Source organism: Phasianus colchicus, chromosome 35, assembly GCF_987193195.1.
Source record: "Phasianus colchicus chromosome 35, bPhaCol1.hap1.1, whole genome shotgun sequence".
Lineage (NCBI taxonomy): Eukaryota > Metazoa > Chordata > Aves > Galliformes > Phasianidae > Phasianus > Phasianus colchicus.
The window spans coordinates 1,540,765-1,563,493 of NC_143470.1; the positions used below are offsets into that span (position 1 = coordinate 1,540,765).

General features: G+C 62.9%; 2 protein-coding genes across 2 annotated transcripts in view; one reads left to right on the plus strand and one right to left on the minus strand.

The window, feature by feature from the left end:
* Positions 1-17,682, plus strand: part of LOC149913740 (protein PRRC2A-like) — a 39,192-nt gene extending 21,510 nt beyond the window's left edge. The window contains 8 exon segments of the mRNA XM_090128997.1: positions 264-344; positions 379-501; positions 8,749-8,825; positions 11,215-11,383; positions 13,772-13,834; positions 15,998-16,081; positions 16,083-16,110; positions 17,663-17,682. Of these exon segments, the coding sequence (XP_089985123.1) occupies positions 264-344; positions 379-501; positions 8,749-8,825; positions 11,215-11,383; positions 13,772-13,834; positions 15,998-16,081; positions 16,083-16,110; positions 17,663-17,682 (645 nt within the window).
* Positions 17,683-18,996: 1,314 nt separating this feature from the next.
* BAG6 (BAG cochaperone 6) overlaps positions 18,997-22,729 on the minus strand; it is a 56,562-nt gene continuing 52,829 nt past the window's right edge. Inside the window, exons 24-25 of the mRNA XM_090129279.1 lie at positions 21,187-21,327; positions 18,997-19,101 (exon numbers count right to left, since the gene is read on the minus strand). Of these exons, the coding sequence (XP_089985405.1) occupies positions 19,000-19,101; positions 21,187-21,327 (243 nt within the window). The 3' untranslated portion in view covers positions 18,997-18,999. The remainder of the gene's footprint in view (positions 19,102-21,186; positions 21,328-22,729) is intronic.

Here is a 22,729-nt window from a genome sequence, read left to right on the forward strand (position 1 = left end):
AGAGAGGGGGGGGATTAATTAAGAAATGCGTTAATTAGAGGGGGGGGGGGCTCAGAGCCATTTTTATTGTCCCCCCCCCCATTTTCATCTATGGGCTCAATTAACACAAGGGGGGGGGTTAATTGGGGGGGGGGGGGTGACCAAATAGAGGCATTATTAATTGGAGGGGGGGGGGGATTAATTAAGAAACGCATTAATTAGACGGGGGGGGGGTCTCAGATCCATTCTCACCCCCCCCCCTCCCCCCCCCCTTTATTTTTCAGCCTCTCCCCCCCCCGGATCCCATTGGCACAGAACGAACTCAACAGCAGCGCCCCCCCCCCGCCCCCCCCCAGGAGAAAAAAGTGCCCCCCCCCCCCGATTCGGCGCCCCCCCCCCCACCTCCTCAAATCGCCCCCCCCCTCCGAACGGCCGGGGGGGGGGTTGAAAATTGGGGGGGGGGCAACGAAGGACCCCCCCCCCAGGAACCGGGAATCGACGTCCGCCATTGCAGCCAATGGGGTGAGTGGGGGGGGGGGGGGGCGTTTTTTTTTTTTTTTTGGGGGGGGGGGGAAATATATGGGGTGCCCCCCCCTCGATTTTTTTCTCCCCCCCCCCCCCTTGTAGCTTTTTCTGCCCCTTTGTGTCGCCCGCCCCCATTTTTGTTGTCCCCCCCCCATTTTTGTCTCTTTCTTTCCTCCCCCCCCCATTTTTGTTTTTCTCCCTCCCCCCCCCATTTTTGCCCCCCCCCCCCCGTTTTTGTCTCTCCCTCCCAGTTTTTGTCCCCCCCCCCATTTTTGTCGTCCCCCCCCCAATTTCCCCCCCCTGCATTTTTGTCGTCCCCCCCCTGTTTTCATCCCCCCCCCCCCCATTTTTGTCTCCTTCCCCCCCCACCATTTTTGTGTCTCTCCTCCCCCCCCCAATTTTGTCCCCCCCCCCATTTTTGTCTCCTTCCCCCCCCCAATTTTGCCCCCCCCCATTTTTGTGTTTCTCTTCCCCCCCCCCCATTTCCCCCCCCCCATTTTCGTCCCCCCATTTTCGTCCCCCCCCCATTTTTGCCTCCTACCCCCCCCCCGTTTTCATCCCCCCCCCCATTTTTCTCCCCCCCCTTTTCCCCCCCCCTTTTCCCCCCCTTTTCCCCCCCATTTCCCCCCCCCATTTTTCTCCCCCCGTTTTCGTACCCCCCCCCCATTTTTCTCCCCCCCCCATTTTTCTCCCCCCCCCATTTTCATCCCCCCATTTTCGTCCCCCCCCCATTTTTGCCTCCTTCCCCCCCCATTTTCATCCCCCCCCAATTTTTGGCCCCCCCATTTTTGTCCCCCCCCCATTTTTATCTCCTTCCCCCCCCATTTTCTCCCCCCCATTTTTATCTCCTTCCCCCCCCAATTTTGTCCCCCCCCCATTTTTGTCTCTCCCCCCCCATTTTTCCTCCCCCCCCCCGTTTTCGTCCCCCCCCCATTTCTGTCTTTCTCCTTCCCCCCCCCAATTTTGTCCCCCCCCCATTTTTGTCTCTCCTCCCCCCATTTCCCTCCCCCGTTTTCATCCCCCCCCCATTTTTCTCCCCCCCCATTTTTCTCCCCCCCATTTCCCCCCCCTCATTTCCCCCCCCCCCCATTTTTGCCTCCTTCCCCCCCCCATTTTCATCCCCCCCCAATTTTTGTCCCCCCCATTTTTGTCCCCCCCCCATTTTTATCTCCTTCCCCCCCCAATTTTGTCCCCCCCCCATTTTTGTTTCTCCCCCCCATTTTTCCTCCCCCCCCTGTTTTCGGCCCCCCCCCCCATTTTTGTCTCTTCTCCCCCCCCCCCTTTTTGTCTTTCTCCTTCCCCCCCCCATTTTTCTCCCCCCCCCTTTTTCTCCCCCCATTTTCACCCCCCCCATTTTTGCCTCCTTCCCCCCCCCCGTTTTCATCCCCCCCCCATTTTTCCCCCCCCCCCATTTTTCCCCCCACTATTCCCCCCCCCATTTTTCCCCCCATTTTCCTCCCCCCCCCATTTTCTCCCCCCCCCATTTTCCCCCCCCGTTTTCGTCCCCCCCCATTTTTGCATCCTTCCCCCCCCCCATTTTTCTCCCCCCCCGTTTTCGTCCCCCCCCCATTTTTGTCTCTTCTCCCCCCCCCCATTTTTGTCTTTCTCCTCCCCCCCCCAATTTTGTCCCCCCCCCCATTTTTGTCTCTCCCCCCCCCATTTCCCCCCCCCCATTTTTCCCCCCCCCATTTTTCTCTCCCCGTTTTCGTCCTCCCCCCCCATTTTTGCCTCCTTCCCCCCCCCGTTTTCATCCCCCCCCCGTTTTCATCCCCCCCCCCATTTTTCTCCCCCCCCATTTTTCTCCCCCCCCCATTTTTCTCCCCCCCTCATTTTCGTCCCCCCCCCATTTTTGTCTCCTTCCCCCCCCCAATTGTGCCCCCCCCATTTTTGTGTTTCTCTTCCCCCCCCCATTTCCCCCCCCCCCATTTTTGTGTTTCTCTTCCCCCCCCATTTCCCTCCCCCGTTTTCATCCCCCCCCCATTTTTCTCCCCCCCCCCATTTTTCTCCCCCCCCCCATTTTTCTCCCCCCCCCATTTCCCCCCCCTCATTCCCCCCCCCCCATTTTTGCCTCCTTCCCCCCCCCATTTTCATCCCCCCCCAATTTTTGTCCCCCCCATTTTTGTCCCCCCCCCATTTTTATCTCCTTCCCCCCCCAATTTTGTCCCCCCCCCATTTTTGTTTCTCCCCCCCATTTTTCCTCCCCCCCCTGTTTTCGGCCCCCCCCCCATTTTTGTCTCTCCACCCCCCCTTTTTGTCTTTCTCCTTCCCTCCCCCATTTCCCCCCCCCATTTTTTCTCCCCCCATTTTTCTCCTCCCCCCCCATTTTTACCTCCTTCCCCCCCCCCATTTTCATCCCCTCCCAATTTTTGTCCCCCCCCATTTTTGTCCCCCCCCATTTTTATCTCCTCCCCCCCCCCATTTCCCCCCCCCCATTTTTGTCTCCTTCCCCCCCCAATTTTGTCCCCCCCCATTTTTGTCTCTCTCCTCCCCCCCCCATTTCCCCCCCCCCCGTTTTCATCCCCCCCCCCATTTTTGTCCCCCCCCCATTTTTATCTCCTCCCCCCCCATTTTTGTCCCCCCCCCATTTTTGTCCCCCCCCATTTTTGTCTCCCCCCCCCAATTTTGTCCCCCCCCCACAATTTTTGTGTCTCTCCTCCCCCCCCTTATTTTTGTCTCCCCCCCATTTGTGTCCCCCCCCCATTTTTATGCGTCCCCCCCCCACTTTTATGTCCCCCCCCCTTTATTTCTCCCCCCATTTTTATGTGTCCCCCCCCCCACTTTTATGTTCTCCCACCTCTTTATGTCCCCCCCCATTTTTTTATGTGCCCCCCCCACTTTTATGTCACCCCCCCCACTTTTATGCCCCCCCTCCCCCCCATTTTTTCGTGTGCTCCCCCCCCACTTTTCCATCCCCCCCCCTCACTTTTATCCCCCCCCCCACTTTTATGCCCCCCCCCACTTCTATGCCCCCCATCACTTTTATGTCCCCCCCCATTTTTGTGTCCCCCCCCCACTTCTATGCCCTCCCCCCATTTTTATGTCCCCCCCCCACTTTCATGTCCCCCCCCCATTTTTTCGTGTGCTCCCCCCCCCACTTTTCCATCCCCCCCCCTCACTTTCATGTCCCCCCCCCACTTCTTTCCCCCCTCCATTTTTATGTGTCCCCCCCCCACTTTCATGTCCCCCCCCCCCACTTTTATGCTCCCCCATCACTTTTATGTCCCCCCCCATTTTTGTGTCCCCCCCCACTTCTATGCCCTCCCCCCATTTTTATGTCCCCCCCCCCTTTCATGTCCTCCCCCCTCACTTTTATGCCCCCCCCATTTTTTTATGTGCCCCCCCCACTTTTATGTCCCCCCCCCACTTTTCTGCCCCCCCTCCCCATTTTTTCGTGTGCTCCCCCCCCCCACTTTTCCATCCCCCCCTCACTTTTATCCCCCCCTCCCCCCCACTTCTATGCCCCCCCCCACTTTTATATCCCCCCCCCATTTTTGTGTCCCCCCCCCATTTTTATGTCCCCCCCCACTTTCATGTCCCCCCCCTCACTTTTATGTCCCCCCCCACGTTTACATTCTTCTCTTCCACTTTTATGTCCCCCCCCACTTTTATGTCCTCCCCCCACTTTTATGCCCCCCCCCCATTTTTTCATGTGCTCCCCCCCCTCACTTTTATGTCCTCCCCCCATTTTTATGTCCCCCCCCCTTTTATGTTCCCCCCTCCCCATTTTTTTGTGTGCTCCCCCCCCCACTTTTCCGTCCCCCCCCCACTTTTATGCCCCCCCCCATTTTTATGTGTCCCCCCCCACTTTTATCTCCTCCGTCCCCCACTTTTATGCCCCCCCCATTTTTATGTCCCCCCCCCTTTCATGTTCTCCCCCCCACTTTTATGCCCCCCCCCATTTTTTTATGTGCCCCCCCCCACTTTCATGTCCCCCCCCTCACTTTTCTGCTCCCCCTCCCCATTTTTTCGTGTGCTCCCCCCCCTCACTTTTATGCCCCCCCCCATTTTTTCATCTGCTCCCCCCCCACACTTTTCCATCCCCCCCCCCTCACTTTTATCCCCCCCTCCCCCCCACTTTTATGCCCCGCTATCACTTTTATTTCCCCCCCCCACTTTTATGCCCCCCCCCACTTTTATGTCCCCCCCCACTTTTATGTCCTCCCCTCCCTTTTATGCCCCCCCCCCATTTTTTCGTGTGCTCCCCCCCCCCACTTTTCCATCCCCCCCCCCCTTTTATCCCCCCCCTCCCCCCCTTTTATGCCCCCCCCCTTTTATGCCCCCCCCCTTTTATGCCCCCCCCACTTTTATGCCCCCCCACACTTTTATGCCCCCCCACACTTTTATGCCCCCCCCCACTTCTATGTCCCCCCCCACTTTTATGTCCCCCCCCACTTTTATGTCCTCCCCCCACTTTTCTGCCCCCCCCCCATTTTTTCATGTGCTCCCCCCCCTCACTTTTATGTCCTCCCCCCATTTTTATGTCCCCCCCCCTTTTATGTCCCCCCCTCCCCATTTTTTTGTGTGCTCCCCCCCCCACTTTTCCATCCCCCCCCACTTTTATGCCCCCCCCATTTTTATGTGTCCCCCCCCCACTTTTATCTCCTCCGTCCCCCACTTTTATGCCCCCCCCCACTTCTATGTGTCCCCCCCCCACTTTTATGCCCCCCCCACTTTTATGTCCCCCCCCACTTTTATGGCCCCCCATCACTTTTATGTCCCCCCCCATTTTTGTGTCCCCCCCCACTTCTATGCCCTCCCCCCATTTTAATGTCCCCCCCCCTTTTATGTCCCCCTCCCCATTTTCATGTGCCCCCCCCCCACTTTCATGTCCCCCCCCCATTTTTTTGTGTGCTCCCCCCCCTTTTATGCCCCCCCTCCCCATTTTTTCGTATTCTCCCCCCCCCCCCCACTTTTCCATCCCCCCCCTCACTTTTTTTCCATCTCCCCCCCCCCCCCAGCCGGACGCAGGCAGCAGAGAATGGGAAGCCCTGGCTGGGGGGGGGGGGGGGGCAGCCCCCCATCTCAGCCCCACAGCAATGGCAACGACCCCCCCTGCCCCCCCCCCCTCGGTGAGACCCACAGACGGCAAAGGGGCCGCAGCCCCCCCCCACGACCCCCCCCCGGGGCAGCAACGGGGCGGCCAGGAGGGATTTTATGGGGGGGGGGGCAACGGAGGACAGGTGGGGGGGCTGGGGGGGGGGAAGGGATTGGAGGGGGGGGCGCATAAAGGGGGGGGGATTGAAGGGGGGGGAACATGGGGGGGGGACATGGGGGGGGTTTAAGGGATTGGGGGGGGCACATAAAGGGGGGGCATTGAAGGGGGGGGTTAAAGGTGGGGGTTAAAGGGGTGGGGGGGTTAAAGGGGGGATTGAAGGGGTGGGGGGGGACATAAAGGGGGGGGATTGAAGGGGTGGGGGGGTTAAAGGGGGGGGATTGAAGGGGTGGGGGGGGCACATAAAGGGGGGGGGATTGAAGGGGTGGGGGGACGCATAAAGGGGGGGTCGGGGGGGGACATATGGGGAGGGGGGGTGGAAGGGATTGGAGGGGGGGCGCATAAAGGGGGGGGATTGAAGGGGGGGGGACATGGGGGGGGGACACATAAGGGGGGGGTTTAAGGGATTGGGGGGGCACATAAAGGGGGGGTTAAAGGGGGGGGTTAAAGGGGTGGGGGGGGACAAAAAGGGGGGGGTTAAAGAGGGGGGTTGTAAAGGGGGGGGTGAAAGGGGTGGGGGAGGGACACATAAATGGGGGGGGACGTAAAGGGGGGGGTTGAAGGGGTGGGGGGGGACATGGGGGGGTTAAAGGGGTGGGGGGGCACATAAAGGGGGGGGGATTGAAGGGGTGGGGGGGTTTAAAGGGGGGGGACACATAAAGGGGGGGTTAAAGGGGTGGGGGGGGACACATAAAGGGGGGGTCGGGTGGGGACAAATGGGGAGGGGGGGTGGAAGGGATTGGAGGGGGGGGCGCATAAAGGGGGGGGATTGAAGGGGGGGGGACATGGGGGGGGGACACATAAGGGGGGGGTTTAAGGGATTGGGGGGGCACATAAAGGGGGGGCATTGAAGGGGTGGGGGGGGTTAAAGGGGTGGGGGAGGCACATAAAGGGGGGGGGATTGAAGGGGTGGGGGGTTTTAAGGGGGGGGGTTAAAGGGGTGGGGGGGTTAAAGGGGGGGGATTGAAGGGGTGGGGGGGCACATAAAGGGGGGGGGATTGAAGAGGTGGGGGGTGTAAAGGGGGGGGTAAAAGGGGTGGGGGGGGCACATAAAGGGGGGGGATTGACGGGGTGGGGGGGGTAAAAGGGGTGGGGGGGGCACATAAAGGGGGGGGTGAAAGGGATTGGAGGGGGGGGGAAAGGGGAGGGTTAAAGGGGGGGGTTGAAGGGGTGGGGGGGGACATGGGGGGGGTTAAAGGGGTGGGGGGGGACACATAAAGGGGGGGGTTTAAGGGATTGGGGAGGGCGCATAAAGGGGGCGGGTTAAGAGGGGGGGGATTGAAGGGGTGGGGGGGTGTAAGGGGGGGGGTTAAAGGGTGTAGTGGGGCACAATGGGGCGCAGTGGGGCAGGGGTGTGGGGCACAGTGGTGCAGGGTTATGGGGCGCAGTGGGGCAGAGATGTGGGGCGCAGTGGGGCACAATGGGGTGCAGTGGGGCAGAGATGTGGGGCACAGTGGGGCACAATGGGGCGCAGTGGGGCAGGGATGTGGGGCGCAGTGGGGCAGGGATGTGGGGCACAATGGGGCGCAGTGGGGCAGGGGTGTGGGGCACAGTGGTGCAGGGTTATGGGGCGCAGTGGGGCAGAGATGTGGGGCGCAGTGGGGCACAATGGGGTGCAGTGGGGCAGAGATGTGGGGCACAGTGGGGCACAATGGGGCGCAGTGGGGCAGGGATGTGGGGCGCAGTGGGGCAGGGATGTGGGGCACAATGGGGCGCAGTGGGGCAGGGGTGTGGGGCACAGTGGTGCAGGGTTATGGGGCGCAGTGGGGCAGAGATGTGGGGCGCAGTGGGGCACAATGGGGTGCAGTGGGGCAGAGATGTGGGGCACAGTGGGGCACAATGGGGCACAGTGGGGCAGGGATGTGGGGCGCAGTGGGGCAGGGATGTGGGGCACAATGGGGCGCAGTGGGGCAGGGGTGTGGGGCACAGTGGTGCAGGGTTATGGGGCGCAGTGGGGCAGAGATGTGGGGCGCAGTGGGGCACAATGGGGCACAGTGGGGCAGGGATGTGGGGCGCAGTGGGGCAGAGATGTGGGGCGCAGTGGGGCAGGGATGTGGGGCACAATGGGGTGCAGTGGGGCAGGGTTATGGGGCGCAATGGGGCAGGGGTGTGGGGCGCAGTGGGGCAGGGATGTGGGGCACAATGGGGCGCAATGGGGCAGGGATGTGGGGCAGGGTTATGGGCACAATGGGGCGCAGTGGGGCAGGGATGTGGAGCTCAGTGGGGCAGGGATGTGGGGCGCAATGGGGCGCAGTGGGGCAGGGATGTGGGGTACAAAGGGGCGCAGTGGGGCACGGATGTTTGGCACAATGGGGCGCAGTGGGGCAGGGATGTGGGGTGCAGTGGGGCGCAGTGGGGCCGGGATGTAGGGCACAATGGGGCGCAGTGGGGCAGGGTTATGGGGTGCAGTGGGGCAGGGATGTGGGGCGCAGTGGGGCAGGGATGTGGAGCTCAGTGGGGCAGGGATGTGGGGCACAATGGGGTGCAGTGGGGCAGGGTTATGGGGTGCAGTGGGGCAGGGATGTGGGGCACATTGGGGCAGAGATGTGGGGCACAATGGGGCGCAGTGGGGCAGGGATGTGGGGCGCAGTGGGGCAGAGATGTGGGGCGCAGTGGGGCGCAGTGGGGCAGGGATGTGGGGCGCAGTGGGGCAGGGATGTGGGGCGCAGTGGGGCAGAGATGTGGGGTGCAGTGGGGCAGGGATGTGGGGCGCAGTGGGGCAGAGATGTGGGGTGCAGTGGGGCAGGGATGTGGGGCGCAGTGGGGCAGAGATGTGGGGTGCAGTGGGGCAGGGATGTGGGGCGCAGTGGGGCAGGGATGTGGGGCGCAGTGGGGCAGAGATGTGGGGCGCAGTGGGGCAGGGATGTGGGGCGCAGTGGGGCAGAGATGTGGGGTGCAGTGGGGCAGGGATGTGGGGCGCAGTGGGGCAGGGATGTGGGGCGCAGTGGGGCAGAGATGTGGGGTGCAGTGGGGCAGGGATGTGGGGCGCAGTGGGGCAGAGATGTGGGGCTGAGCGCCGTCTCCCCCCGCAGCTCCCCGGCGCAGTGGAGCCGCAGCTCAGCAGCCCCAGCGGCTTCCGGCCCGGGACGCCATCGCTCCCCCCATACAGGTATGGGGCTGCCCCATAGATCGCCCCACAGCTGCCCCATAGATCCCCCAGCATCGCCCCATAGAGTGCCCCATAGATCCCATACCATCACCCCATAGATCCCCCATCACCCCATAGGTCTTTTCTTCTGCCCCATAGATCCCCCCCAACGCCCCATAGATCCTTTTGCTGCCCCATAGGTTGCCCCATAGATCCCTCTCCTGCCCCATAGATCCCCCGCTGCCCCATAGATGGCCCCATAGATCCCCAACCATCACCCCATAGATTCCTCTCCACTGCCCCATAGATCACCCCATAGATCCCTCCTGCTGCCCCATAGATCGCCCCACAGCTGCCCCATAGATTCCCCAGCCCCACCCCATAGAGTGCCCCATAGATCCCCAACCATCACCCCATAGATCCCCCATCACCCCATAGATCTTTCGCCCCATAGATTCCCCACCATTGCCCCATAGCTCACCCGATCTCTCTGCTGCCCCATAGATCTCCTACTGCCCCATAGAGTGCCCCATAGATCCCTCTGCTGCCCCACAGATCCCTCTTCTGCCCCATAGATCCCCCCCATCACCCCATAGATCCACAACTATCCCATAAATCACCCCATAGATTCCCCCCCACTGCCCCACAGGTTGCCCCATAGATCCTTCCTGCTGCCCCATAGATCACCCCACAGCTGCCCCATAGATTTCCCAGGCCCACCCCATAGGGTGCCCCACAGATCCCATACCATCACCCCATAGATCTTTCCAGCTGCCCCATAGATCCCCCCCCATCGCCCCATAGATCCGCCACCATCCCATAAATCACCCCATAGATTCCCCCCCACTGCCCCATAGATTGCCCTATAGATCCGTCCTGCTGCCCCATAGATCGCGCTAGAGCTGCCCCATAGATTCCCCAGCCCCACCCCATCGAGTGCCCCATAGATCCCATATTGTCACCCCATAGATCTCCCCCCATCGCCCCATAGATCCTTTTGCTGCCCCATAGCTCACCCCATAGATCGCTCTGCTGCCCCATAGATCCCACACTGCCCCATAGATGGCCCCATAGATTCCCCTCCACTGCCCCATAGATCACCCCATAGATCCCTCCTGCTGCCCCATAGATCGCCCCACAGCTGCCCCATAGATCCCACAGCATCGCCCCATAGGGTGCCCCATAGATCCCATATTGTCACCCCATAGATCCCCCCCATCGCCCCATAGATCCTTGTGCTGCCCCATAGATCCCTCGCTGCCCCATAGATGGCCCCACAGATCCCCAACCATCACCCCATAGATTCCCCTTCACTGCCCCATAGATCACCCCATAGATCCCTCCTGCTGCCCCACAGATCGCCCCACAGCTGCCCCATAGATTCCCCAGCCCCACCCCATAGAGTGCCCCATAGATCCCCAACCATCACCCCACAGATCCACCACCCCCCTCTGTGACCCCTGTGACCCCATGACCTTTGACCTCCAACCCCCTTCTGCTCCCCACCCCCCCTCCGTGACCCCTATGACCCCTGCGCTCCCTGCGCCCCTTTGACCCCTGTGACCCTGTGACCTTTGACCTCCAACCCCTGTGCTCCCTACACCCCCAACCTTCTGCTCCCCTCCATGACCCCCATGATCTCTGACCCCTGCGCCCCATGATCCCTCCGACCCCATGACCTTTGACCTCCAACCCCCTTCTGCTCCCCACACCCCCCCTCCGTGACCCCTATGACCTCTGACCCCTGCGCTCCCTGCGCCCCCTTGACCCCCGTGACCCCATGACCTTTGACCTCTGCCCCCATGCTCCCTACACCCCCAACCCCTTCTGCTCCCCACACTCCCCCTCCATGACCCCTATAACCTCTGACCCCTGCACCCCCATGACCCCAGTGACCCCAGTGACCTTTGACCCCTGCCCCCGTGCTCCCTACACCCCCAACCCCTTCTGCTCCCCTCCGTGACCCCTATGACCTCTGACCCTTGCGCCCCATGACCCCAGTGACCTTTGACCTCCAAGCCCCTTCTGCTCCCCACACACTCCCTCCGTGACCCCTATGACCTCTGACCCTTGCACCCCATGACCCTGTGACCACAGTGACCTTTGACCTCTGCCCCCGTCCTCCATATACCCCCCTTTTGCTCCCCACACCACCCCTCCGTGCCCCCTATGACCTCTGACCCCTGTGACCCCATGACCCCTGTGACCACTGTGACCTTTGACCTTTGATCCCACGCCCACTGTGCCTCTCCGTGACCCCTATGACCTCTGACCCTTGCGCCCCATGACCCCAGTGACCTTTGACCTCCAAGCCCCTTCTGCTCCCCACACCCCACCTCCGTGACCCCTATGACCCCTGTGCTCCCTGCGCCCCCCCGTGACCCCCGTGACCTTTGACCTCTGCCCCCAGACCGCTGCTGGTTCCGGGCGCCGCGGTGGCTCTGAAGGCCCCATTTGTGGAGCTGGGGGTCCCGGGGGCGGAGCTGGCCAAGCTGGGGGGGGCGGGGGGGCTGCTGTACCCCACAGCGCCTCCATTCGTCTACAGCGCCCCCTACTGCCCGGAGGCACCCATGCTGCAGGTGGGCGGGGCTAACGGGGTGGGCGGGGTTATGCAAATGGGGGCGGTGGGGGGGTAGGTGGGAAGGGGGTTGGGGATGAGCGGTGTGGGCGGGGCTATGGATAAATGGGCGGGGTTATGCAAATGGAGGGTAGGGGGTAGGTGAAAGGTTTAGGGTTGAGTGGTGTGGGAGGGGCTACGGGAAAGTGGGCGGGGTTATGCAAATTGAGAGTGTGGGGGGTATAGAGGTGGGTGGGACTTGAAGGCAGTGGGCGGGGCTATGGGAAAGTGGGTGGGGTTATGCAAATGGGGACTGTGGGGATAGGTAGGAGGGTTGGGGATGAGCACTGTGGGCGGGGCTATGGGAGAGTGGGCGGGGTTATGCAAATCGAGGGCTGAGAGAGCATGGGAAGGTGTGGGGTTATGGGGAAGTGGGCGGGGTTATGCAAATAGGGTAGGGGTAGGCGAAAGGGTTGGGGCTGAGCGGTGTGAGCGGGGCTAACGGGGTGGGCGGGGTTATGCAAATGGGGGCTGTGGGGGGTAGGTGGGAAGGGGGTTGGGGATGAGCGGTGTGGGCGGGGCTATGGGACAGTGGGCGGGGTTATGCAAATGGGGGCGGTGGGGGGATAGGTGGGAGGGGGTTGGGCAGGAGCGGTGTGGGCGGGGCTACGGGGGAGTGGGCGGGGTTATGCAAATAGAGGGTAGGTGAAAGGGTTGGGGCTGAGCGGTGTGGGCGGGGCTATGGGGAGTGGGCGGGGTTATGCAAATGGCGGTGGGGTAGGTGGGAAGGGGGTTGGGGATGAGCGATGTGGGCGGGGCTAACGGGGTGGGCGGGGTTATACAAATGGGGGCGGTGGGGGGTAGGTGGGAAGGGGGTTGGGGATGAGCGGTGTGGGCGGGGCTAATGGAGTGGGCGGGGTTATGCAAATGGGGGCGGTGGGGGGTAGGTGGGAGGGGGTTGGGGATGAGCGGTGTGGGCGGGGCTAATGGAGTGGGCGGGGTTATGCAAATGGGGGCGGTGGGGGGTAGGTGGGAAGGGGGTTGGGGATGAGCGGTGTGGGCGGGGCTATGGGGAAGTGGGTGGGGTTATGCAAATTGAGGGTAGGGGTAGGTGAAAGGGTTGGGGCTGAGCACTGGGCGGGGTTGCGGGAGAGTGGGCGGGGTTATGCAAATGGAGGCTGTGGGGGGTAGGTGGGAGGGGGGTTGGGGCTGAGTGGTTTGGGCGGGGCTAACGGGGTAGGCGGGGTTATGCAAATGGCTGTGGGGGGTAGGTGGAAGGGGCGTTGGGGCTGAGCGGTGTGGGCGGGGTTACGGGAGAGTGGGCGGGGTTATGCAAATTGAGGGTAGGGGGTAGGTGAAAGGTTTAGGGCTGAGCGGTGTGGGCGGGGCTAACGGGGTGGGCGGGGTTATGCAAATGGGGGCTGTGGGGGGTAGGTGGAAAGGGGGTTGGGGCTCCGCGGTGTGGGCGGGGCTATGGATAAATGGGTGGGGATATGCAAATTGAGGGTAGGAGTAGGTGAAAGGGTTGGGGCTGAGCACTGTGGGCGGGGCTATGGGGAAGTGGGCGGGGCTATGGGAAGTGGGTGGAGTTATGCAAATGGGGGCTGTGGGGGGTAGGTGGGTGGTGGTTCGGGCTGAGCTGTGTGGGTGGGGCAACAAAGAGTGGGCGGGGTTATGCAAATCGACGGGCTAGAAATACACGGGGTATGGGGCTATGGGGAAGTGGGCGGGGTTATGCAAATGACTTTGGGGTTATGTGGGTGGGGGCTGGGGCTAAACGGAGTGGGCGTGGCTTCAAGAGAAGTGGGCGGGGTTACGCAAAAGGCAAAGAGGATATGGGTGGGGTTAGGCTTAACGGAGTGGGTGGGGCTACTGGGAAGTGGGTGGGGTTATGTAAATTGAGGGTGTGGGGGTATACGGAGGTAGGCGGGGCTTGAAGGCGTGGGCGGGCTTATGCAAATGGCTGTGAGGATATGTGGGTGGGAGTGGGCGGGGTATGGGAAAGTGGGCGGGGTTATGCAAAGGGAAGCTGTGGGTATACGTGGGTGGGGCTTGGGGCTTAATGGAGTGGGCGGGGCTACGCGGAGTGGGCGGGGTTATGCAAATCGAGGGATGTGAGTCCATGGGTGGGGCGTGGGACGGAGTTTGATGGGGTGGGCGGGGCTTCGGGAAAGTGGGCGGGGTTATGCAGATAGAGGCTGCGGGGGTAGATTGAGATAGGTTGGGATTGGTGGCAGCGGGTGGGGCTTCGTTAAAGTGGGCGGGGTTATGCAAATCGAGTACGCAGGGATATATGGAGGAAGGCGGGGCTTGAATGCGGTGGGCGGGGCTATGCAAATAGCAGCTGTGGGTCCCCATTCCTTATCTTCCCCCCCCCCCCCAATTTTTTTTCACCCCCCCCCCCCTCCAGGTGCGCCAGGAGTTGCCCCCCCCCTCTGATTTCTATGGGGCCGGGCAGAGCAGCTTCCAGCAGGTACAGCCCCCCCCGCCCCCCCCCCCCATTTCTCTCCCCCCGCCCCATTTATTTCTCCCCCCCCCCATTTATTTCTGCCCTCCCATTTCTCTCCCCCCCCCCATTTATATTTCCCCCATTTATATCTCACCCCCCCCACTTATATTTCCCATTTATCTCCCCCCCCCATTTTATCTCCCCCCCCCCGTTTATATCCCCCCCCATTTACCCCCCCCATTTATATCTCCCCAAATTTATACCCCCCCTTTTATCTCCCCCCCCATTTATCTCCCCCCTCATTTACCCCCCCTATTTATACCCCCCTCCATTTATCCCCCCCCCTCATTTCTCCCCCCATTTATATCCCCCCCCATTTACATTCCCCTCATTTAACCCCCCCCCTTTTATATCTCCCCCCCTTTATATCCTCCCCTTATCCCCCCACCATTTATATCTGCCCCCCCCATTTATCTCCCCCCATTTATCCCCCCCCCCATTTATATTCCTCCCCATTTATCCCCCCCCATTTATCCCCCCCATTTATATGCCCCCCCCGCATTTATCCCCCCCTTTATATCTCCCCAAATTTATACCCCCCCCATTTATCTCCCCCCCCATTTATCCCCCCCCATTTATACCCCCCCCATTTATATGCCCCCCCAATTCCCTCACCCCCCCATTTGTATCTCACCCCCCCCATTTATCTCCCCCTCCCATTTATATGCCCCCCCATTTATTTCTCCCCCCGTTTATATCCCCCCCCATTTACCCCCCCCATTTATATATCCCCCCCATTTATATCCCCCCCCATTTATCCCCCCCCATTTATCCCCCCCCCATTTACCCTCCCCATTTATACCCCCCCCCATTTATACCTCCCTCCATTTATCCCCCCCCTTTATATCCTCCCCTTATCCCCCCCCCCATTTACCCCCCCATTTACATCCCCCCATTTATATCCCCCCCCATTTATCCCCCCCATTTATCTCCCCCCCCCATTTATATTCCCCCCCCCATTTATCCCCCCCCATTTACATCTTCCCCCCCATTTATCCCCCCCATTTATCTCCCCCATCATTTATCCCCCCCCATTTATATCCCCCCCCATTTATATCCCCCCCCCATTTATCTCCCCCCTCATTTACCCCCCCCTCATTTACCCCCCCCATTTAAACCCCCCCCCATTTAAACCCCCCCCATTTATTCCCCCCCCATTTATCCCCCCCCATTTACATCCCCCCCATTCATTTATCCCCCTCCCATTTATATCTGCCCCCCCATTTATCTCCCCCCCCATTTACCCCCCCCATTTATATCCCCCCCATTCATTTTTCCCCCCCATTTATCCCCCCATTTAACCCCCCCTCTCATTTATCCCCCCCCCATTTATCCCCCCCCCCATTTATATCTCCCCCTCATTTATCCCCCCCCCATTTATCTCCCCCCCATTTACCCCCCCCCATTTCTATCCCCCCCCCATTTACCCCCCCCATTTACCCCCCCATTTATATCCCCCATTTATATGCCCCCCCATTTATCTCCCCCCTCATTTACCCCCCATTTATACCCCCCCCATTTATACCCCCCCCATTTATACCCCCCCCCATTTATATCCCCCCCCATTTATCTCTCTCTCCCCTCATTTACCCCCCCCATTTAACCCCCCCCCATTTAAACCCCCCCCATTTACATCCCCCCCATTTATCTCCCCCCTCATTAACCCCCCCCTCATTTACCCCCCCATTTATACCCCCCCCATTTATATCCCCCCCCCCATTTATCTCCCCCCTCATTTACCCCCCCCTCATTTACCCCCCCCATTTAAACCCCCCCCCATTTAAACCCCCCCCCATTTAAACCCCCCCCATTTATATCCCCCCCCCATTTATCCCCCCATTTATCCCCCCACCATTTATCCCCCCCCATTTATATCCCCCCCCATTTATCTCCCCCCCCCATTTATGCCCCCCCCCATTTACCCCCCCCCATTTATATCCCCCCTCATTTACCCCCCCCATTTATATCCCCCCTCATTTACCCCCCCCATTTATAACCCCCCCATTTATCCCCCCCCCCATTTACCCCCCCTCAATTACCCCCCCCCATTTATCCCCCCCCATTTAACCCCCCCCCATTTAACCCCCCCCCATTTAACCCCCCCCCCATTTATCTCCCCCCCCCCAGGTGCTGCTGCCGGTCGTCGACTCCTCAGTTCCCCCCGTGGTGAATTTCGGTGCCCCCCCAGGACCCCCCCCTCCCCCCCCTCCCCCCCCCCACTTTACCCCTCCTCCCATTGGGTCGCCTTTTACCCCCCCCCCCGCCCCCCCCCCCCCCCCCCAACCCTCGTCCTTTTCCCCCGACCCCCCCCCCAACTTCCCGTCCCGATCCTCGCCCCCCCCAAACCGTGGGGGGGGGGCACCCAAAATCAACACCCTTCGGAACCCCCCCCACCCCCCCACCCCCCCCCCACCACCATCACCACCACCATCACCACCCCCCCGGTGCCCCCCCCCCCAAAATCCAGCATCCGGCCAACCCCCCCCGGCCCAACGCCGCCCCCCCCCCGCATCATCATGGGGGGCACCGCCCCCCCCCCGCCCCCCCCCCACGGTTTTGGAGCCCCCCCCCCCAAAAAAAAATACGGGGCCGCGGCCCCCATTGCGCCCACATTGAGGGGCTTCCAGACCCCCCCCCCAAAAAAAAATTAATGTAACCCACCTCGCTGAGGGAGGGGGCTCCAGTTTTTTGGGGGGGGGGGAGGAGAAAATAGGGGGGGGGGCAGCAGCTGGACCCCCCCCCAACCCTGAGGGAGGGGGCTCCAATTTTTTGGGGGGGGGAAGAAAAAATAGGGGGGGGGGCGGCAGCAGGACCCCCCCCACACTGAGGGAGGGGGCTCCATTTTTGGGGGGGGGGAGGGGGAGAAAATAGGTGAGGGGGGGGGCAGCAGCTGGACCCACACTTAGGGGGCTCTGCCCCACACTTGGGGGGGGGGTTCTGGGCCCCCCCCCCCCCCAAAAATGGGTTCTGCCCCCCCCCCCTTCCCCCCCCGCCATAATAGATTTTCTCCCCCCCACCCTATAATGGGTTCTGGCCCCCCCTCCCCCCCCCCAAAATGGGTTTTGCCCCCCCCCCCATTTGGTTCTGCCCCACACTTGGGGGGGGGTCCACCCCATATTTTGGGTGGGGGGGGGGGTCTGCATTCCCCCCCCCCCCAAAATGGGTTCTGCCCCCCCCCCCCCCACTCCTATAATGGGTTTTGCCCCCCCCCCTTCCCCCCCCCAAAATGGGTTCTGCCCCCCCCCAACTCCTATAATGCGTTCTGCCCCCCCCCCCCCCCAAAATGGGTTTTGCCCCCCCCCCCCCAATTGGTTCTGCCCCACACTTGGGGTGGGGTCCACCCCATATTTTGGGTGGGGGGGGGTCTGCATTCCCCCCCCCCCCCAAAATGGTTTCTGCCCCCCCCCCCCCCCCACTCCTATAATGGGTTTTGTCCCCCCCCCTCCCCCCCCCATAATGGGTTCTGCCCCCCCCACCCTATAATGGGTTCTGCCCCACACTTGGGGGGAGGGGTGCACCCCATATTTTGGGGGGGGTCTGCATTTCCCCCCCCCATTATGGGTTCTGCCCCCCCCTTCCCCCCCCCATAATGGGTTTTGCCCCCCCCCCCCATTATGGGTTCTGCCCCACATTTAGGGGGTCCACCCCATATTTTGGGGGGGGGTCTGCATCTCCCCCCCCAATTATGGGTTTTGCCCCCCCCCCCCCATTATGGGTTCTGCCCCACATTTGGGGGGTGCGCCCCATATTCCCGAATTCTGCCCCCCCCCATCCTCCCCCCCCCTTCCATAGTTACAGGTTCTGCCCCATAAGTGTGGGGCAGAGACAGCAGTTATGGGGTTTTGCCCCACACTTACGGGGCACAACCCGCAGTTCTGGGGTTTATGAGGTTCTGCCCCACACTTATGGGGCACAGACCACAGTTATGGGGTTTTGCCCCACACTTATGGGGCACAACCCGCAGTTCTGGGGTTTATGAGGTTCTGCCCCACACTTATGGGGCACAGACCACAGTTATGGGGTTTTGCCCCACACTTATGGGGCACAACCTGCAGTTCTGGGGTTTATGGGGTTCTGCCCCACACTTATGGGGCAGAGACCACAGTTATGGGGTTTTGCCCCACACTTATGGGGCACAACCCACAGTTCTGGGGTTTATGAGGTTCTGCCCCACACTTATGGGGTAGAGACCACAGTTATGGGGTTTTGCCCCACACTTATGGGGCACAACCCGCAGTTCTGGGGTTTATGGGGTTCTGCCCCACACTTGTGGGGCACAACCAGAAGTTCTGGGGTTTATGAGGTTTTGCCCCACACTTATGGGGCACAGTTCTGGGATTCTGCCCCACACTTATGGGGCACAGACCGCATTTATGGGGTCCTGCCCCACACTTATGGGGCACAGACCGCATTTCTGGAGCTCCGCCCCACACTTATGGGGCACAACCCTCATTTATGGGGTTCTGCCCCACACTTACGGGGCACAACCTTCATTTATGGGGTCCTGCCCCACACTTACGGGGCGCAGTTCTGGGATTCTGCCCCACACTTATGGGCCACAACCCTCATTTATGGGGTCCTGCCCCACACTTATGGGGCACAGCCCTCATTTATGGGGTCCTGCCCCACACTTATGGGGCACAACCCTCATTTATAGGGTCCTGGCCCACACTTATGGGGCACAGTTCTGGGATTCTGCCCCACACTTATGGGGCACAGACCGCATTTCTGGAGCTCCACCCCACACTTATGGGGCACAACCTTCATTTATGGGGTCCTGCCCCACACTTATGGGGCACAGCCCACATTTATGGAGCTCCGCCCCACACTTATGGGGCACAACCTTCATTTATGGGGTCCTGCCCCACACTTATGGGGCACAGCCCACATTTCTGGAGCTCCGCCCCACACTTATGGGGCACAACCCCCCCAACCCCCCCCCCTCGATCCCCCCCCCCCCCCAAATCCCCCCCCCCTCTTTGTTAAACGTTGAGAAAAAGGACAAAAAATCGCCGTTTGCGGAGGAAAAAAAAGCGAATAAAAGAGATGAAAGAGCGGCAGCCGTGCTTTCATTTGGGGGGGGGGGGGTCCATTAATTTGGGGGGGGGGGGGTTTGGGGGGGGGGGGGGTCACTCCGGGGGGGGCTCGGCGAAGGCGCGGTGGGCGCAGGGGAAGCGGCGGGGGGTGAAATCGGGGTCTTCGCGGAGGCGACGCCGGAGGTCAGACAGCAACTGGGGGGGGGAAAGGGGGGGGGGGATTGGAGACCCCTCCCCAAATTCAGAGTCTATATTGACCCCCCCCCTCCTTCCCCCCCCCACACTTAGAGACCCCCGTTTTTCTGCAGGGACCCCCGTAAGCCTAATGGGATTCCCCCCCCCCCCCATAGAGACCACCCCCCCCAGACCCCTGTGGACCCCCCCATATAGACCCCCCCCCCCCCAGATCCCTATGGACCCCCCCATAGAGACCCCTATGGACCCCCCCCAATACAGACCCCCCCCCCCATACAAACCCCCCCCCAGACCCCTATGGACCCCTCCATACAGACCCCCCCCCATACAGACCCCCCCCCGAGACCCCTATGGACCCCCGCCCCCAAGATCCCAGCGACCCCCCCCCCAATAGAAACCCCCCAGACCCCTATGGACCCCCCCATACAGACCCCCCCCCCATACAGACCCCCCCCCCCATACAGACCCCCCCCAGACCCCCATGGACCCCCCCATACAGACCCCCCCCCCATACAGACCCGCTTCGAGACCCCTATGGACCCCCGCCCCCAAGATCTCAGCGACCCCCCCCAATAGAGACCCCCCCAGACCCCCATGGCCCCCCCCCCCATAGAGACCACCCCCCCCAGACCCCTATGGACCCCCCCCCATACAGACCCCCCCCATACAGACCCCCCCCAGATCCCTATGGACCCTCCCCCATACTGACCCCCCCCATAGAGACCCCTATGGACCCCCCCCAATACAGACCCCCCCCCCATACAGACCCCCCCCCAGACCCCTATGGACCCCCCCATAAAGACCCCCCCACAGACAGACCTCCCCCCCCATACAGACCCCCCCCGAGACCCCTAAGGACCCCCGCCCCCAAGATCCCAGCGACCCCCCCCCAATAGAGACCCCCCCAAGACCCCCCCCCATACAGACCCCCCCCACACCCCGATGGACCCCCCCCCATATAGATCCCCCCATAGAGACCCCCCCCCAGACCTCCATAGCCCCCCCCCCATAGAGACCCCCTCCCCATAGAGACCCCCCCCCATACAGACCCACCCCGAGACCCCTATGGACCCCCCCCCATAGAGACCCCCCCCAAACCCCCATCCCCCCTTCTGACGCCCCTCAGACCCCCCCCAGCCCCCCCCAATAACCCCCCAACCCCGTGACCCCCCCAGCCCCCCCCAAACCCCCATCCCCCCTTCTGACCCCCCTCAGACCCCCCCAAACCCCCCATAAGCCCCCAACCCTGTGACCCCCCCAGCCCCCCCCCCCAAACCCCCTTCCCCCCTTCTGACGCCCCTCAGACCCCCCACAGCCCCCCCAATAACCCCCCCAGCCCCCCCCCCAAACCCCCAGCCCCAATTCTGACCCCCCCCCAGACCCCCCCCAGACCCCCATCCCCCCTTCTGACCCCCCTCAGACCCCCCCAGCCCCCCCTGTGACCCCCCCAGCCCCCCCCCAATCCCCTTCCCCCCTTCTGACCCCCCTCAGACCCCCCCAGACCCCCCTGTGACCCCCCCAGCCCCCCCCCAAACCCCCTTCCCCCCTTCTGACCCCCCTCAGACCCCCCTGTGACCCCCCCAGCCCCCCACCAAACCGCCATCCCCCCCTGTGACCCACCTCAGACCCCCCCAGACCCCCAGCCCCCCTTCTGACCCCCCTCAGACCCCCCCTTCCCCCCCTGTGACCCCCCCAGCCCCCACCCAAACCCCCTTCCCCCCTTCTGACCCCCCTCAGACCCCCCCAGCCCCCCCCAAATCCCCTTCCCCCCTTCTGACCCCCCTCAGACCCCCCCAGACCCCCCTGTGACCCCCCCAGCCCCCCCCCAAACCCCCTTCCCCCCTTCTGACCCACCTCAGACCCCCCCAGCCCCCCCTGTGACCCCCCCAGCCCCCCCCCAAACCCCCTTCCCCCCCTGTGACTCACCTCAGACCCCCCCAAACCCCCATCCCCCCTTCTGACCCCCCTCAGACCCCCCCAGCCCCCCCCCAAACCCCCTTCCCCCCTTCTGACCCCCCTCAGACCCCCCCCTTGTGACCCCCTTGTGACCCCCCCCCAAATAAACATCCCCCCCCCCCAATTTACCTGCTGCCTGTAGCCATCCTGCAGGGGTCCCTCGCTCAGCTCTCTGCTCTCGGGGGTCCCCAAAGCCCGGACCCCCACTGCCCTGGCCGCCCTCCCCACCGCCTCCGAAAGCAGCAGGGGGGGGCCCTCGGCCTGCATGGTCTGAGGGGGGGGGGCGGTGGTCAGAACCCCCGGGGGGGGGCATAAAAAATAGGGGGGGGGGGGGTTTCAAGGAGGGGGTTTTGAGGAGGGGAGTGGGAATGGAGAGGGGTGTGGGGGGGAGGGGGTTTGGGGGGGGTCACAAGGGGGGAGGGGGGTTGGGGGGGGGATGGGGGGGTCACAAGGGGATTGGGGGGGTCACGGGGGGGTCTGGAAGGGTCTGAGGGGTGTCAGAAGGGGGGGGTGGGGGTTTGGGGGGGTCTGGGGGGGTCACAAGGGGGTTGGGGGGGAAAACGGGGGGGTCTGGAAGGGTCTGAGGGGTGTCAGAAGGGGGGGGTGGGGGTTTGGGGGGGTCTGGGGGGGTCACAAGGGGGGATTGGGGGGGTCACGGGGGGGTCTGGAAGGGTCTGAGGGGTGTCAGAAGGGGGGGGTGGGGGTTTGGGGGGTTCTGGGGGGTCACAAGGGGGATGGGGGGGTCAGGAGGGGGGATGGGGGTCTGGGGGGGTCAGAAGGAGGGGGGGGCAGGAGGGGGGATGGGGGTTTGGGGGGCACAAAAAAAAGGGGGGGGTCTCAAGGAGGGGGTTTTGTGGGAGGGAGTGGGAATGGAGAGGGGTGTGGGTGGGGGGGGGGGAAGGAGGGGGGAGGGGGGTTTGTGGGGGGTCAGAAGGGGGGATGGGGGTTGGGGGGGGGATGGGGGATCACGGGGGGGTCTGGGGGGGTCACAAGGGGGTTGGGGGGGTCAGGAGGGGGTCTGGAAGGGTCTGAGGGGTGTCAGAAGGGGGGGGTGGGGGTTTGGGGGGGTCTGGGGGGGTCAGAAGGAGGGAGGGGGGGTCTGGAGGGGGGATGGGTGTTTGGGGGGGTCTGGGGGGGTCTCAAGGGGGATGGGGGGGTCAGAAGGGGGGATGGGGGTCTGGGGGGTGTCAGAAGGGGGGTGATGGGAGTTTGGGGGGGTCTGGGGGGGTCTCAAGGGGGATGGGGGGTCAGGAGGGGGGATGGGGGTCTGGGGGTGTCATAAGGGGGAGGGGGATCAGGAGGGGGGATGGGGGTTTGGGGGAGGGATGGGGGGGTCACAAGGGGGGAGGGGGGGTCATGGGGGGGTCTGGAAGGGTCTGAGGGGTGTCAGAAGGGGGGGGTGGGGTTTTGGGGGGGTCTGGGGGGGTCACAAGGGGGGAGTGGGGGTCACAAGGGGGGGTCTGGAAGGGTCTGAGGGGTGTCAGAAGGGGGGGGTGGGGGTTTGGGGGGGTCTGGGGGGGTCACAAGGGGGATGGGGGGTCAGGAGGGGGGATGGGGGTTGGGGGGGTCTGGGGGGTCACAAGGGGGGAGTGGGGGTCACGGGGGGGTCTGCAAGGGTCTGAGGGGTGTCAGAAGGGGGGGGATGGGGGGGGTCACAAGGGGGGAGGGGGGG